We start from the raw sequence: 15,561 nt of genomic DNA on the forward strand, positions 1-15,561 counted from the left end.
AAAAAAAAAAAAAAAGAAATATGCATTATTTTTACAAAAAAAAAGATCAATGCCTTATTTTTGTGTGTAAAGTACCTTTTATTTAAAAATATTGTAAACTCCACCCATGTCACTTAGAATATCCCTGCATTATATATTTTTTCTTTTTTATCCTTGCCAGCAGGAAGTCACTTGCATTATAATTTTTAGTGGGTATCTAACATCTCTCCTTATAGATCCCTACAAGTTATTTTATCCTTTTTTCACATTTAGATTTTTTACAATGTATTGCTATTAACATGAACTGTGAGAAATGTACCTACACACGTATCTTTGGGTAACTACTTCCTTAGGTCACATTAATAGAAATAGAATTGCTATATTAAAGCGCATGCTCCTTTTAAATCTTGGTGTGGCATGGTCTCCAACAAATATAATTTTAGAAATTATATTCTAAAGTATTATGAAAATTAACATTTCCCCAAACTGATACCCATCCTGGATATCATTTTTCTTTATAATCTTTGCCAGCTATAAAGGCCAAAAAGTGTATTTAAACATTTGCATTATTGGCTGGGTGTGGTGGCTCAGGCATCTAATCCCAACACTTTGTGAGGCTATGGCGGACAGATCACCTGAGGTCAGGAGTTTAAGACCAGGCTGGCCAAAATGATGAAACCCCATTTCTACTAAAAGTATAAAAATTATCCAGGCATGGTGGCATGTGCCTGTAATCTCAGCTACTCGGGAGGCTAAGGCAGAAGAATCGCATGAACTCAGGAGGTGGAGGTTGCAATGAGCTTAGATCTCACCACTGCACTCAAGCCTGGGCAACAGAGCAAGACCTTGTCTCAAAAAAATAAATAAATAATAAACATTTGCTTTTTTTTTTTTTTTTTTTTTTTTGAGAGGGGGTTTACTCTTGTTACCCAGGCTGGAGTGCAATGGCGCGATCTCGGCTCACCGCAACCTCCGCCTCCTGGGTTCAGGCAATTCTCCTGCCTCAGCCTCCTGAGTAGCTGGGATTACAGGCACGCGCCACCATGCCCAGCTAATTTTTTGTATTTTTAGTAGAGACGGGGTTTCACTATGTTGACCAGGATGGTCTCGATCTCTTGACCTCGTGATCCACCCGCATCGGCCTCCCAAAGTGCTGGGATTACAGGCGTGAGCCACCGCGCCCGGCTAACATTTGCATTTTTAATTTGTAGTTTATGGACTGTTTTCACACATTTTTTCTTCATTTGCATTTCCCTTTTATTACTTGCCCTTCATTTTCATAGATCATTTTTATGGTAGTGTAATCTTCCTATAAATGTGTAAGAGATAATTAAATGAAGTCAACAAACCATTTCTTTCATATACTTACCAAATGTATTTTCTAAGTGTGTTTTTATTTTTTTTTCTAAAAGTAAGATTTTAAATTTGTCTAGAGTAAAATTCGGCAGTCATTTCTTTTGTGGCCACTGCCTTTGATGGCTTGCTATGCTTACCTAGAGATTAGATAAGAAAATTCTTTTCTATTTTCCTCTAGATTCCTTCTGGTTTACTGTTAAAAATGTTAAGCCAAAGTCTACATGCAATTTATGTGTTATAGGGTGTATGTGCTAGACAGATAATCTCGCACTCCCCGCCACCACCTCTGTTTCCTAACATGATTTTCTCCCCTTCCCCAGAAATTCCACCTTTATCATAGTTTATTCTTTTTTTTTTTTTGAGATGGGTTCTCACTGTCTTGTCCAGGCTGGAGTGTGGTGGCACGATCATAGCTTACTACAGCCTGGACCACTCAGACTCAAGTGATTCTCCTACCTCAGTTTCCTGAGTAACTGGGACTACAGGTGAGCACCACCATGCCCAGCCAATTTTTTAATTTTTTGAGATGGGGTCATTTTGTGTAGCCCAGGATGCTCTCAAACTCCTGGGCTTGCGTGATCCTCCTGCCTTGGCTTCCCAAAGCACTGGGATTATAAGCCTGAGGCACTATGCTTAACTGGACCTTACCATTTTAAAGTTATTATTATCATATAATCATCAGCAGAAAAAAACAATTGATATAAAAGTGTGATATTGTGCCAGAATTGCTAGCCTTTGCTTTATTTAGTAATAACTAAAACAAGCAGCCCAGGATAACTAAGATCTGTGTGTAAACAAATGCTTATCTTGACTTCTGTAAACCACTGAAGTAACAAACAGAATGACAAAAGTCCCCTGGCCCTTGGAATGTCCGGAGACCCCCGCCCTCATCTCCACCCAGGAGGTGAATCACAGAATCCCCTAGCCCTTGGAATGTCCAAAACCTTTTCATCCCCATCCCCACTCCTCACCCTTACTCCCAAGGTGGTTTTTCGGGTATAAAAAGTCTTGGCACCCTCCTTTTGACGCCACAGGTTGGAGAGACGTGAGTCCTCTGTGGTCGCCGGCATAATAAATGACCCTGCAATCTGGCATACTTTTGTCTTGGTGCTAACTTTCTACGCTCGGTCCAATACAACAAAAGTACATTGGCCTATACATCCTCTTAACCGTGGGATCAAAGTTAATTTTTACTGAAAATGGGTGTGTTGGATAAACGGTAACCGTAGGGGGCTGCAGCCCCTAGAACAACAGCCACAATATCAGGAGCAGGACCTGCGACATCAGCTATCCCACCCCTGTCCCATGGTCACCACCCCATCCCCGGCCCTGGGGGTGGGAAGAAGGAGTGGCAGCAGCTGCAGCAATGGCTGAACCAAACAGGTCACCTGCAGGTATTTTGTGCATGGAATTTGTAAGGAAGGAGATAATGGTTGCTACTTGCATTCCCTCTCTGGCAAGTATTTTCAACGAGGGTGCTGTGTTTATGGAGATTGCTGTCGATGTGAACACAGCAAGCCACTGAAACGGGAAGAAGCACCTGCTACAGATCTAACTACAAAACCATCCCTTGCTGCTTCCTCAAGTCTCTTCCATAGTTGGGCCATTTGTTGAAATGAATACAAGTGAAGCTGAGTCAAATTCAAACTTTGCAACTGTAGGAACAGGTTCAGAGGACTGGGTGGATGCTGTTGAGTTTGTTCTTGGCCAACTCTACTGCAGCTGCACTGCCCCTTTCTGCATTGACCAAGGGAAAATCAAAGAAAGAACAAACAGCTTGTGATAAAGAAGCCGTTTTGCCCTTAGGCTGCAGTGGGAGGGGTGGAAATGGGTAGAGCTGTGTGTATCGCCACAGAGTCATGTGACTATGTGAACTGCAGATCCGACATCCAATGGATGCTGCCCAGGGACCACAACATATAAAGATCTTGCCCTGAGGCCCATGAGAAGGAAACGGAGCTCTCACTTGCTGTGCAATGCAGCAAGGATACGATGTGTGGGGTCTTCATCGAGGTGGTCTGTGAGAAAGGCAGGCCCAGTGAGCTTGGTTTTGGGATCCTCTCCAGCTGCAGCCATGCCTACCTCCTATCTCAAGTGTATTTACAAGTGGAAGGGCACTAAGCTATTTGAGAGCAAGATTATAGTGTCCTATCCAGAATGCTGGATCACACTTTGTCATTCCCAGTGAGTACTGGGTGGGAGAAAGAAGAGAAGCAGAAACACATCCAGAAAGACAAGGAGGCAGTGAGCAGCCAGGTGTGCAGGGATTTTGATGAAGGATGGGGGAGCTGCCCATCTAGAGGAAAGTGTTTTTACTACCCTGATGGCCATAGAAAGGATACACAGAGACATGCAAGCAGATACTGGGCCCAGTGAAGGAAACATTTCTGGAAGAAAGAGATAACAATGACCCCTCTGACAACAATAAAGAAGAGGTTGTCACCTCTGAGCTGGGTGAGACGTTGCTTATGCTTTTGGCTGCAGATGACGATGATGAACTGACAGACTTTGAAAATGAGTGGGACTTGTTCCATGATGATCTGGAGGATTTTTATGACTTGGCTCAATAGCAGCCTTGCCTGGCGTGTGAATTGGACTGCTGACCTCAGACAGCAGCTGTCCCCTGTGGTGGTGTGACAGTGCCCGTGTTTCTCTCCTAGGCAGGTCTATCAGCTCCAGTGCTGTCTTAATAATTTTTACCCAGGGCTTGTCTTCTCAATTTGTGACCTTTCCCCAAGGAGTGTGTTATTTTCTCTGTTGAAAAAAGTTTCAAAAATAAATCCTGAAGTTAGTGTTTTGAAACATGAATTTAATGGTCAGACAGTTCGTGTAGGTGTGTGGTGTCATCTGTTTTCAATCAGATTGTGTTTATGGACTCTTCACACAGTCATTTTAAGGACCGTAAGTTTGAAAGTAAAAGCTGTGACCCTGCTTTGGGGTCCAAGGATAGGAGTGACGGGTGAAGGGACTCACACTTGCTAAGAGCCTTCTGCCCCAACGCAGGATGCGGATCCCTGAGGTTTCTGCTGAAATCTGCACATCTGTGTTTTCATATCTGTCCCCTACCCTGTAATCCCCACCCTGTCCACTTGCTCTGTGGTTTTTGTCTCTTGCTTAATTGTACACCAGTGATACTACTGGGTAACCAGAATCAGGTGGGAATGTGTTGAGATTTCTGCTGTGGTTTTTTGTTGTCGTTGTTTGTTTTTTGTTTTTGCTTTTATTTTTGTTTTGAGGTTGAGTCTTACTCTGCCACCCAGGCTCCCAGGCTGGAGTGCAGTGGCACGATCTCAGCTCACTGCAACCTCCCTCTCCCGGGTTCAAGCAATTCTCCTGCCTCAGCCTCCCAAGTAGCTGGGACTATAGGCATGCACCACCACGCCTGGTTAATTGTTGTATTTTTAGTAGAGACGAGGTTTCACCACGTTGGCCAGGCTGGTGTTGAACTCCTGACCTCAGGTGATCCACCCACCTTGGCCTCCCAAATTGCTGGGATTACAGGCGTGAGCCACCGCACCCAGCCCTATCATGTGTTGTGTGATAGGAAAATTGAAAAAGAATGCAAATAAAAGATAGAGGGCATAAAATTAATGCAGAGTTGGAAGTTGACTCCCAAGAGTTTGGTGTGTATGAATGTAAGTAAGTAATAAGCTTCTCATCCCTGCATAGATGCAGTATTCTTAGCCTTAGCAGAGAAACTTGGCTTAGTGGTTTAAGTCCTGTGTGGCAGATAGATCTTAAAGGACAAAGCAGCTGTTAATATGTCAGTACTAGCTCTGTCTGTCTGCATAAATAAAGAAATGGGGTTAGCCATAGAGTTAAAACTATCTGGTTATCCTACATATTAACACAAACTGGGGCTTGGATACAGAATTGTATTCACGGTTTTACAATCTAGGTTTTCTAGTCCAGGCACTTTTTGAAAAAACCTTTGTCCTCATTCGAGGTGTTTTGTTGTTGAGTTTTTTGTGTTTGTTTTTGTGGGTATTTGCCTGATTCTACCTCTGAGCTTTCAGGTAAACAGATGTGATTCAAAACTACATTCTAAGATGTTTACTGTAGTGGAGTAATTGGCCTACAGTAATAAGTCACACTTTTCTACCGAAGGGGGAGATGGTAATCCCTGAGACAAGCTAAGTTATTAAAAGAATTTCTGTTGGAAATTTTGCCGTTGTACAAGTTGCTCTGTTTCCTGAAAATAACTTGGACATGCTCCTGGTCTACCATGTGATTCCTCGGATCCCACTCATTCTTTAACTTTAAGCAAAAACCAAGTAATTGTTGTTGTTAGGTTTTGAAGGGAAGGTGAGGATTAAAGAAGGACACACAGAGAGGGGGTGCTCAACATCAACACAGGTATATTGCAAAAACCTGCAGGGATGGGGGATCAGCTTAAAGCCAGAGCCCAGCACCACTTACAGGCTGGGGTACTTATGGGTATGGGCAGGAGGGGTCTGGGCCATCTGGCTTGCTGTCTGGCAGGTTACTGATAAGATGTACCTATAGTCAAACGGTTTGGCCCCTTTTCCAGTGGAATGTGATAAGATGTTCCTTGGACCTTTGCCCAGCAGGATATGATAGGGATGTCTCTTCAGTTGAGCCTTTGCCCAGCAAGGTATGATAAGATTGTTTCTCAGGACCTGAACCCCTATAGAGTGTTTCACTTTGACCAAGCTCTGTGAAATGGCGGGGGGCTTGCAAAATGGTGCAGTTTATACTAACAGTTGCCAAAGTCTCTGTATTTTGCAACCGCCCTTTTGTACGAAACACATTTCCCAAGTAAAACCAAAAACAAATTTTTTACAGATGATAGTTTTCAGTATCTGTTATGGAATATGACCACAAGTACCAATTATAGTGTTGGAAAATGCCTATTCTTCATGGGTATAGATAATTTCATAGCAGGTATTCAGAAGAGTATTTTGTTATTCTTCTAACAGTGTTTTATTAAATTCTTTATTTTTCTATTACCATTTTAGTTTTGCACTTCTTAGTTTCAATTTATTTATCTTATTCATTAAGCTTTTAATTATTTACCATTACTTTGTATGTTGTCATGTTTAGCAGTTATTCACGTGAAGTAAAATTATGCAGTAAATATGCATTTGTGTACTATCCATTTCTTAGTAAGAAGACATGCATCTGTCTATTGCCAATTGGTGCATGTTTTGGTTTGCTGGTGGAAAAATACTGTTTCAGAGTTCTTCCAAGGTTACATAATGCTGAGTGGCTTGTTCCTAGGGTGTTTGAAAGTATGCTTCCCTTTAAATAATTTGAAATGTAATAATCCTTAATTAAAAATTTTATTCATTTTTCATTTCTATATGTGTGTAAACTTTGAGAACTTTTTATCTCTTCAGTATGTGTTAATTTTAGTGTAAAAGTTATCTTCCAACTTGAATCAATACAAAGTCTATGGTACTTTATATCTTTCTGCTATCTGTGCTAGATTTGAGATCAATACATTGTTACCAAAAGGGTAGATTAATAAGGGAGAGTTGTGCAAAAAATTTGTTTTATCAAAAATGGGATAAACTGACATTATCACACTGACCTAGCATGATATAGCAAGAAGAGCATAACATTCCTTATGTAGGATTCCTGCCAAGAAATGTATAACCTGAATCAAATTGTGAGGCAACAATCAGACAAACCCAAATGAAGGAACATTCTTCAAAACAACTGTTGCGTCCTCTTCAAAATTAACAATGTCTTGAAAGACAGAGAGAGGCCAAGGAACTAGATTAAAGGGGTCTAAATAACATGACAACTCTATGTAAAAATGATCCTCAATTGACTCCTGAATCAGGAAAAAAAAATATGAAGGATATTATTATAACAATGGGTAAAATTTGAATATGGTCTAGATTTTAGATAATACTGTTATATCTGTTTCAGTTATTGGGTTTGATCATTGTGTAGTGGTTATGTTTAAAACATGCCCTTGTTCTAGGAGATATATGCTAAAGTTGTAGGGGTGACAGTTCATATTTGTAACTTGCACAAATCCCTCTCAACTGGTGATGAGGATGAGTAGGCAAAAGGCAAGGAGTCAGATATTTGCCGTTGGTGAATCTCAGTAAATGATTTACAGATGATCATCCAGAATGAATCATCCCTGAAAGTTTTCTGTAAGTTTAAAATATTTCAAAATAAAAAGTTTAAAAGAGCAACGATATTATTAACAACATGTTCAATGAAAAGACCCAAATAACTCATTGAGATTTTGGAGTCCCATTTCAATAAAAATATCACCTAACATTGACCATGGTCATCCCTGGAAGGGAGATTATGAGTGTACTTCTTAGATTAAGTTTTCCTTTGATTTATGTGTATTTGCCATTATGTGAGGTTTTTACTTCTGAAATTCAGTTTCAGTGGAGGAGGTATTTGCATTCTGGGGAAAAAAACTTGCTGGTCGTGATTAACGATCTTTTACTTGCTGCTTGGCTTTATTTTCTGTAAATATTCTATGTTGCTTGGCTTTCATTAATTTTGTTTTCAGATGTGCAGTTGGCAAACACCTTTCCTTCTTCTCACTGTAGCTTTGCGTCTGAAGTGACACTGATTGTAGGTGGAGAGCGTTCAAATCCCCTACCTGGTGGGTTATGAGGAATTAGGGCTCCAAACAAAAGTAGAGATGACTTTGGACTACAAATCCCCCAAATAAGCCAGAAACTCTTCAGACATTCCCTAAGGAAGGGGGCGCGGAGACTTGTGGGAAACAGAGTCTGGAATTTGATGGATCGTCCCAGGAGCGCCCCGGGGACCGGTCCTTGGCAGCCCCGTCTGCGCATGTGCAGTTCTTCCTCATTGTTCCTTACTCCAGTCTCGGATCAGCGTGGAGCCTCCGTGTCTACGCGTAACTCAGCGATCAGGTCCTTCACGAAAGATGTGCTCTGCAGGTGAGAGCCTAGCTTGGAGGGTTGCTTTGCGGGGCTTGGGGTAGGTTTGTGTTCACAGCCTGTGGAAGCAAAAACTTGCTCAAATCCCACGCGGGTTAAGACCCTATGGCGCTTGTTCCCGAGTCTGCCTTGCATCTGTCCGTCAAGAAAGCCAGAGACAGAGGAGGAGGCCCGCTGCGGATCTGCAGTTTCCACAAAGAAGATAAGGGAAGGGGGCACAGGTTTCCCGTCAGAAAAGGGGGCTCCAGGAAAAGGCATTCACATGTTAAAGAGCTGTTTCCAGAAGCTCCTCAAATTCGCAGGTTCCCTGGGCAACCATTCATCAGCTGGCCAGACCCACGACTCCAGAGGGGATGAGAACAATTCTTACATTTACTTTATGCTATATTGTCATTCCTACCTTGTAAGCTGATTGCAGAGCCTGAGTTTGAAAGTAAGACGAGTTCACATCCTAGCTCTGTCACTGGATCGCTGTGAACACAGTGATGAACCCAACCTCTAAGACTCAGTTTCCCCATCTGTAAAATGCAGTTATTTCTAAAACCTGCTTCAGGGTCGTTCTGAGTGTTGAACAAGAGAGCACCTGGAAAGCACTGCGCACAGGTCCTGGCATTTTCTAAGCACTCTGGAAATGTGGCCTGCCTTTCCTGCTGTTCTTTTCACTCGATGTATCATTTGATTATCAAAGACACTCTGTAAAGTGGGTGTTACCCATTCCATTTTAACTGAGAAGAAAACCGAGACTCAGGAGGTGAAGGTACATGGTTTGCAAGTGACAGATCTGAGATACAAGCCTCAAACGGTTTTGTTTCCAAATCGAATGCTTCACAGCACTTAGCAGAGTGGCATGTCTTTACGTGCCAACTGGAGTGTGCAGGGACTGAGCCTTTCCTTAAGGCTCTTGGAGATTTCTTGGTCTCTCTGCAGAACCCTCGGGATACTGTATAACTGAGGCCTCTGGGCGCCTCAAAGTCCATCTCTCTGTGCCCTCCGCAGTTCTCAGGCTCCCAAGGGAGATTTGCAGGCAGTGGTTCTCAAACTCGTATAAGCATCAGCATCACCTGGAGGTCCTGTTAACCCCACCCCACGACTGAGTCCCACCCCCAGGGCTTCTGATTCAGTGAGTCTGGGGAGATGCCCAAGAATCTGCCTTTCTATTTAGTTCCCAGGTGATGCTGATGCTGCTCGTCTGGGGTCCACACTGAAAGCCGCTGTTGTAGGAGATGGTGAACTCCAATGGAGAGCTGGAACCCGGCTGAAGGTCCCAGTTATCTGAATTTATTCCCCCTTCCCCCCAGCCAGGGTCACCCTGCTTCTGTGAGGAGGGGACATCAGAAGCAGGAATCCCACCTGGGAGGTCCCCACCCTCTCTGATAAAATGCACACAGCTGCACCAAGGACATCTGGAAAATAGGCAGATCTCTAAGTGCTTGCTCTTGAAGCAATTCCCGATTCTTCCGCCCTGAATAACTCAGCATCTCAGAGGTTGCCAAGAACCGTTGGTCAGCGAAGGTGTGGGCCAGCTGTCAAAGGACAGAGGTGAGCTGGGCCGAGGATGGTGAGCTAGGCTGAGGATGGTGAGCTGGGCTGAGGATGGTGGGCAGGAGGCCGGCTGCGGGGGAGGAGGAACACCCAGGTGAGGACAGATGGGGAAAATACTATCACCACTTCTCTCGGAAACTCCTCCCATGCCCCTAATGCTCCAGCCCTCTTCCTAGATTCTGCAGAGCCCTCAAACCCCGCCCATCGCACATCTGGAGTTTAGGGACATGCTACCCATTACCTACTCTTGACTTTATAGGAGTACAGGGAAGCTTTTCAGGGGTTATGTCAATGTGCCTCATTTTAAAAGTGAAAAATATTAACACGGTGCTTAAGTGCATAGCTTCTGGGGCCGGACTGCACGGGTTCAAAGCCCAGCTCCACCGCATTGCTCAGTCTTCTCCTCGGTTTCCTCTTCTATGAAATGGAAGTCATAATAGTAGCAATACTTGGCTTTATTTTAAAGATTAAATGAAAGAAGACCTACAAAGTACTTAGAACAAGTCCTGTTATGTAGTAACTACAAGTATTGCCAGTATCTTAATATTATTATAACTAGATTATTGTAATCTAGTCTTGCATTATATGTTAGTGGCAGAACCAGAAAAAGAACCCAACCAAGTCCCCTGACTCCTAGGCCATTGTCCACCTGTCTCAGTTAAGTCAAAACAAGTTTCTTAGTAAAAAAAAATATTTGGAGACACTGAAACCAGAGGAGAACAAACATTTTCCTTTTTTAAATAGACTCCCTTAAAGCACAAGTACTTTTGTTGTCACAGGTTCCCGTTAATTCTTTAACCTCAAGGAATTTAAAATATAAGTTGAAAAGTAAATGAGCACACCTTGGTAAGGTTTTTGCTATATCATTTCTTACACTTTTTATTATGGAAATATTCACAACATACAAAAGTCAAATGATAAAATGACTCCCAGGTGCTTGTTACAGCTCCAGCATTGGACAATTTTATTTCATCTATATACCACCCCCCCAACACACACACACACACACACACACACACACACACACACACACGTGTGTACACTTTCCCCATTACTACCTGCCTCTGCTGGATAATTGTAAAGTAAAATATCAATCAATCAGACATCAAAAAATTCAGTCCGTAATATGTGTGGTAATAGGACAGATGGCATGATATCTCATCCTTTGTTGTAACATGATTGTTTCACCAGGCCTCTTTAGTTGGATTTTGTGTGGCTTATATTTTTCTGCTACTATATCCAAGGAGGTTTGTAAGAAACAAATATTTGCTTTCCCCAGTGAAAACCCTGACTGTCTTAGCTTCCAGTGGTTATATCAGGGTTATAAGAGTCCCCTCTGGAAACTTCTACCTGCCACTTCTGAAGGGTCAAAAGAAATTTTCCCATGGTTCAGCAATTTGCCAGCAGATATATGTGAATTTCTAGGCATGTGCTAAGAAGACCTTCAAAGTAGAGCAGATTGCTCATTATTTCTTTGCTCCTTCTCCCTCCTACAGCTCTGCCTCCACAGTTCTCTAAACTTTTCCAGGATCAGAAGAAAATGAACACATCCCAGGTGAATTATTTACTTATTATTCAGTTCTTCCAGTGAAACTGAAGAGGTACTTTGCATTTTTAGTAACCATGATTTTTTGGCCATTTTTTTCTTCATTTTTTCACTTCCTGACTTTTTCCTGCATTATTATCTTACCTTCTTTTTCTCTCTTCCAGTGTTTTTGAAAGTCCACATTTTATCTTTATTCTGTTTTTGATTATCATTGATTACTGTTGATATGTTCAACATGTTTTTCTGTCAACATCAGAATTTTTTTCATCAATAGTATACGTAAACAAGATACACTCTTCTGTCATTTCAGAAATCATCTAAATACTTTTCTTTTTCACTTTCTTTTTTTAATGTGATAACTATTTTTTGAATCCTTTGCTAACTATTACACCACACCTTCCAGCTACTGGAACAATAATAATTTGTATTAGAATATACACTTTTTGGTCATTTTTATTGTTACAAGTTTGAAGATAAAGTGCCAAAATTATAATAGTTGATCAGCTTTACTATTATGTACAATTTAGATCTGCATATTATGTTCCAGTCACTGTTAAATTCCTTACTTGGATTAGCTCATATAATTCTGACAACCACATTATGAATTAGGTAATTTTTACTGAGGGCAAAACAGATTTCAGTGACTTCTTTGGGTCTTTCTCTCTCTCTCTCTCTCTCTCTGTCTCTCTCTCTCTCTCTTCTTTCTTCTTTCTTTCGAGATGGACTCACTCTGTCGCCCAGGCTGGAGTGCAGTGGAGTGATCTCAGCTCACTGCAACCTCTGCCTCCCAGATTCAAGCAATTCTCCTGCCTCAGCCTCCCAAGTAGCTGGGATTATAGGCACCTGCCACCAGACCTGGCTAATTTTTATATTTTTAGTAGAGAGAGGGTTTCACCATCTTGGCAGGCTGGTCTCAAACTCCTGGCCTCAAATGATCCACCAGCCTCGGCCTCCCAAAGTGCTGGAATTACAGGCATGAGTCCCTGTGCCTGGCCCAAAGATTTATCATTATACTAGCTCTCTCTCCTGATCTGTAAGACCTTATATGCAACTGTTACTGGACGTGTTCACCTATATGTTTCACAGGTATCTTAAGTATAACATGTCCCAGGCTTCTCTCTCTCTCTCTCTCTCTCTCTCTCTCTCTCGGTCTCTTTCTCCGCCCAATTCTTTCTCCTGTTTTGGCAATCCTAGTGCATGGCACCAGCATCAGCCCAGCTGCTCTCATGATAACCTGAGAACAATGCTCCATTTGCCCTTCACTGTATAACAACATCTAGTTAATTCCGTGCAGAATCAGTTCGGGCTTCTCAGTCCCCACTGCTGCTACATGAAGACAGATGGTCTCTCTCACACTAGTCTACTATCTTCCTCTCTAACTTCCCTTTAAAACTGAGTTTCCTGACCTTGACCATTGACACTTTGGGCCAGGTAATTTGTTGTTGTAGGGGCTGCCCTGTACATTGTAGGATGTTTAGTGGTATCTCTGGCCTCTACTCACTAGATCCCAACCCCACCCCTCTCAATCATGGCAACAAAACATGCTTCCACATAAAATTGCCACTAGTTGAGAACCACTGCCTCAAAGCATTGTCCACTCTGCCCCCAGAGCATTAATTTCAAAATATAAATTTGTTTACATTACTTATCTCCTAAGTAGAGGCGTGTACTCTAGAGAACTGCGCAAGACAATCAGATGGTGCATGGAAAGAAAGTACTGGAATATCCATGTAACTTTGTTTTGCATCTAAAACAAAACTAAGAAAGTTGTTAAGCTTTACTTTTGGTGAGTGGCTGAGAGTGGTGTATATAAATAATTTATAAATACACCGAGGGATGCTCAGATTTTTACCGAGCGACTAAATATTTTGGAGGCCACTGGTCTATAGGAGAAAGTCTAAAATCCCTCTGTCTGACCACAGAGCACCTCTATTGTTCTTTATCTCCCAAGTCCCCAACCTGATTCTTCTATCCCCTGTACTACCTTGTTAATTCCTTTCATTTGAGGCGTGTGTTCATGATCCTCACCTTGGCTTATGCCGTTGCCCCGTGTTCACACAAAACTCACTGCTTGTGTGCAATTAAATCTTACCCTCCTTGATGAAGAATAACCTGAGGATTAATTTTTTCCCGCTTTGTGACCTCCTTCTACCTTGACCACACATTGTTTTCATGGCTTCCATAATTCATTGTTTCATGTGTGTGTTTGTATGGAAAGTCTCTTCAACAGTCTGAAGAGCATTAAAAACAGGACCAGTGTCTTCTTTGCCTTAGTCTCCTCTGCAACTAGAACAGTTCCAGGCATGTAGAGGAAACTCCAGTTGTTTTATGAATTAATAAGTGGATTTGTAAATAAGCATAAAGGCCTAGTATTTCTATTATGGTTTCTGTTCCCCCATAAAATGTACCTGAAGGAAGGTACATGTCAGACAGCCTTTATAACATTTTCTGGTAAACTTTTAACAGAGAATATGGTAGGGATTGGTTCCCATATATATTTCTCATGCCATTGAGTCTTGAGCACTTCTGATGGAGTAGGATTGGACCGTTACAGGGCTCAGTGCTGTTCGAGGATGTATCTGTGTACTTCACCCAGAAGGAATGGCAGCTGCTGGACCCTGCCCAGAGGCTCCTGTACAGGGACGTGATGCTGGAGAACTACAGGCACCTGGTATCACTGGGTAAGCCCAGCTTCCCATGCAACTCCAAACAGCATGCATTTCCTATCTTAGGAACCAAATCATTGTAGAGAGTGATGAATTTTATGTTTTTGGGAGTCAAGACTCTTTGAGGGTACTTTGAAGATTATTGTATTCTTACTTCCCTGGTGAAACAACCTACTTTGATGAAGCACATTTGGACACCACTATTGTGTAGCTTCTAGAGCTTCTCCCTTCTTGTCCTTCAGAGAGCCCGAATCCTAAGCAACTTCTCCAAGTCTCATGTCATTTCCCATAACAGGGCACTGTGTTACCAAACCTGAGCTGATAGTCAAGTTGAAGCAAGGAGACGAACCATGGATATTAAAGAGAGAACCACCAAGTCAGAGCCACTCAGGTGAGTTGAAGTCAGATATAAAGAAGCTGGGGGAAATTAGATCCCAAGTGGCCAGTCCAGGTGTTAGAATCTTTGAAATATATTTTAGAAATCTCTTTTAGAGGCTCCAGGCTTTTAGAAGTAATGGAAAAAGATGACCACCATACCTTTAATATCAAGCCTTCAAATATTCTCATATATAAAGGTTTTTTGTTTTTCTGTCTGACTTTTAGGAAGAGACTTTCTTGGTTTTTGTAGAATCCAGTTGCTATATTCCTCATCCTAGACCTTTCTGTCTTTTTTTCTCTCTGTCCAACAATGGCCATCGTTCACTTTCTCTCTGGTACCTAACATGCATTTTTTCATGCATTCCTTTATTTGACAAATATTTATTCTGGACCTGCTATGTGCCAGTCACATTCTAAGCACAGAGAATAGAGAAGCAACATCTCTACTCCTGTCAGTAGATTCAGTCAGCAAATAAATACATAATAAGCCATGTAGTAATCAACATGAGGAAAAAATCAGATGAAAGAGACAGAGACTCCTAGAGAGTATTGTTTTAGCAAGGGAAGTCAGAAGAAGCCTCTTTATAGAGGCGAACATTTAAATAGGAACAGTGGAATAGAGTTTTCAGTGAAGGGATGGAGCAAGCCATGGATTATCGGAGCAATTTCCAGACCAGGGGAATAGCGGGTGTAAAGATCCTGAGAAAAGAGTGTGTTTGGTGTAATTAGAGAACAGCAGGGAAATCAGTGGACTAGAAGAAGTCCGGTGAGGAGAAGAAGCAGATAAGGTTAGAGAGTTAGCTGGGGAGAGAGCTTTATAGGCCTGGTAAGACTTTCCGTTTCCCTGAGTGAGATAATATGTAAGAGAATATGGCAAAGCCTATACCTTTAAGCACTACATTTTCAAGTCAGGAAAACACAAATCTCTAGCAAGAGAGACTGAGGAGGACCATCCAGCATGGTAGAGGGAGAACCAGGAGAGCATGAACAAGGTGTTTCAAGAAGAAAAGAGTGAGATTCAACATGCAGGTGGAAGTGTAGAGTTCAGCATTGCCTCATCTTTTCCTGAAAAGTAACCAAAAACCACAAGGAAAATACAAAACAAAATGTCAACTCAATTTTCACTGGAAGTTGGAGACAGCTGAAATGCTAAGGCAGCTGAAATCCTTTATATATATATATATAATTT

At 41.9% G+C, this 15,561-nt stretch overlaps 1 protein-coding gene and 1 pseudogene across 2 annotated transcripts; both read left to right on the forward strand.

Annotated features, from left to right (window-relative positions):
- Positions 1–2,709: 2,709 nt before the first annotated feature.
- On the forward strand, positions 2,710–4,585 carry LOC116540256 (annotated as a pseudogene).
- A 272-nt stretch (positions 4,586–4,857) lies between these two features.
- Positions 4,858–15,540, forward strand: LOC116540217 (zinc finger protein 37A-like). 2 transcript variants are annotated; one of them, XM_032263615.1, is made up of 5 exons: positions 4,858–8,240; positions 9,539–9,779; positions 11,279–11,337; positions 13,883–14,009; positions 14,290–15,540. In XM_032263615.1, exons 3-5 carry the CDS (start codon positions 11,323–11,325, stop codon positions 14,484–14,486), a joined length of 339 nt encoding a protein of 112 aa, XP_032119506.1. In that variant the 5' UTR covers positions 4,858–8,240; positions 9,539–9,779; positions 11,279–11,322; the 3' UTR covers positions 14,487–15,540. The 2 variants fall into 2 exon arrangements, with proteins under 2 accessions (XP_032119506.1, XP_032119507.1); XM_032263616.1 differs by lacking the exon at positions 4,858–8,240 and having other exon boundaries at positions 8,275–9,779.
- The last annotated feature ends 21 nt before the right edge of the window (positions 15,541–15,561 follow it).

Source organism: Sapajus apella, unplaced genomic scaffold (assembly GCF_009761245.1).
Source record: "Sapajus apella isolate SASKATOON/1434 unplaced genomic scaffold, GSC_monkey_1.0 scaffold137, whole genome shotgun sequence".
Classification (NCBI taxonomy): Eukaryota; Metazoa; Chordata; class Mammalia; order Primates; family Cebidae; genus Sapajus; species Sapajus apella.

What these genes read in the sequence shown, in the direction of transcription:
- LOC116540217 (XM_032263615.1), top strand. An exon ending in CAGGCACCTGGTATCACTGG is followed by an intron (nt 14,010 to 14,289) that starts GTAAGCCCAGCT and finishes TTCCCATAACAG; the next exon opens with GGCACTGTGTTACCAAACCT.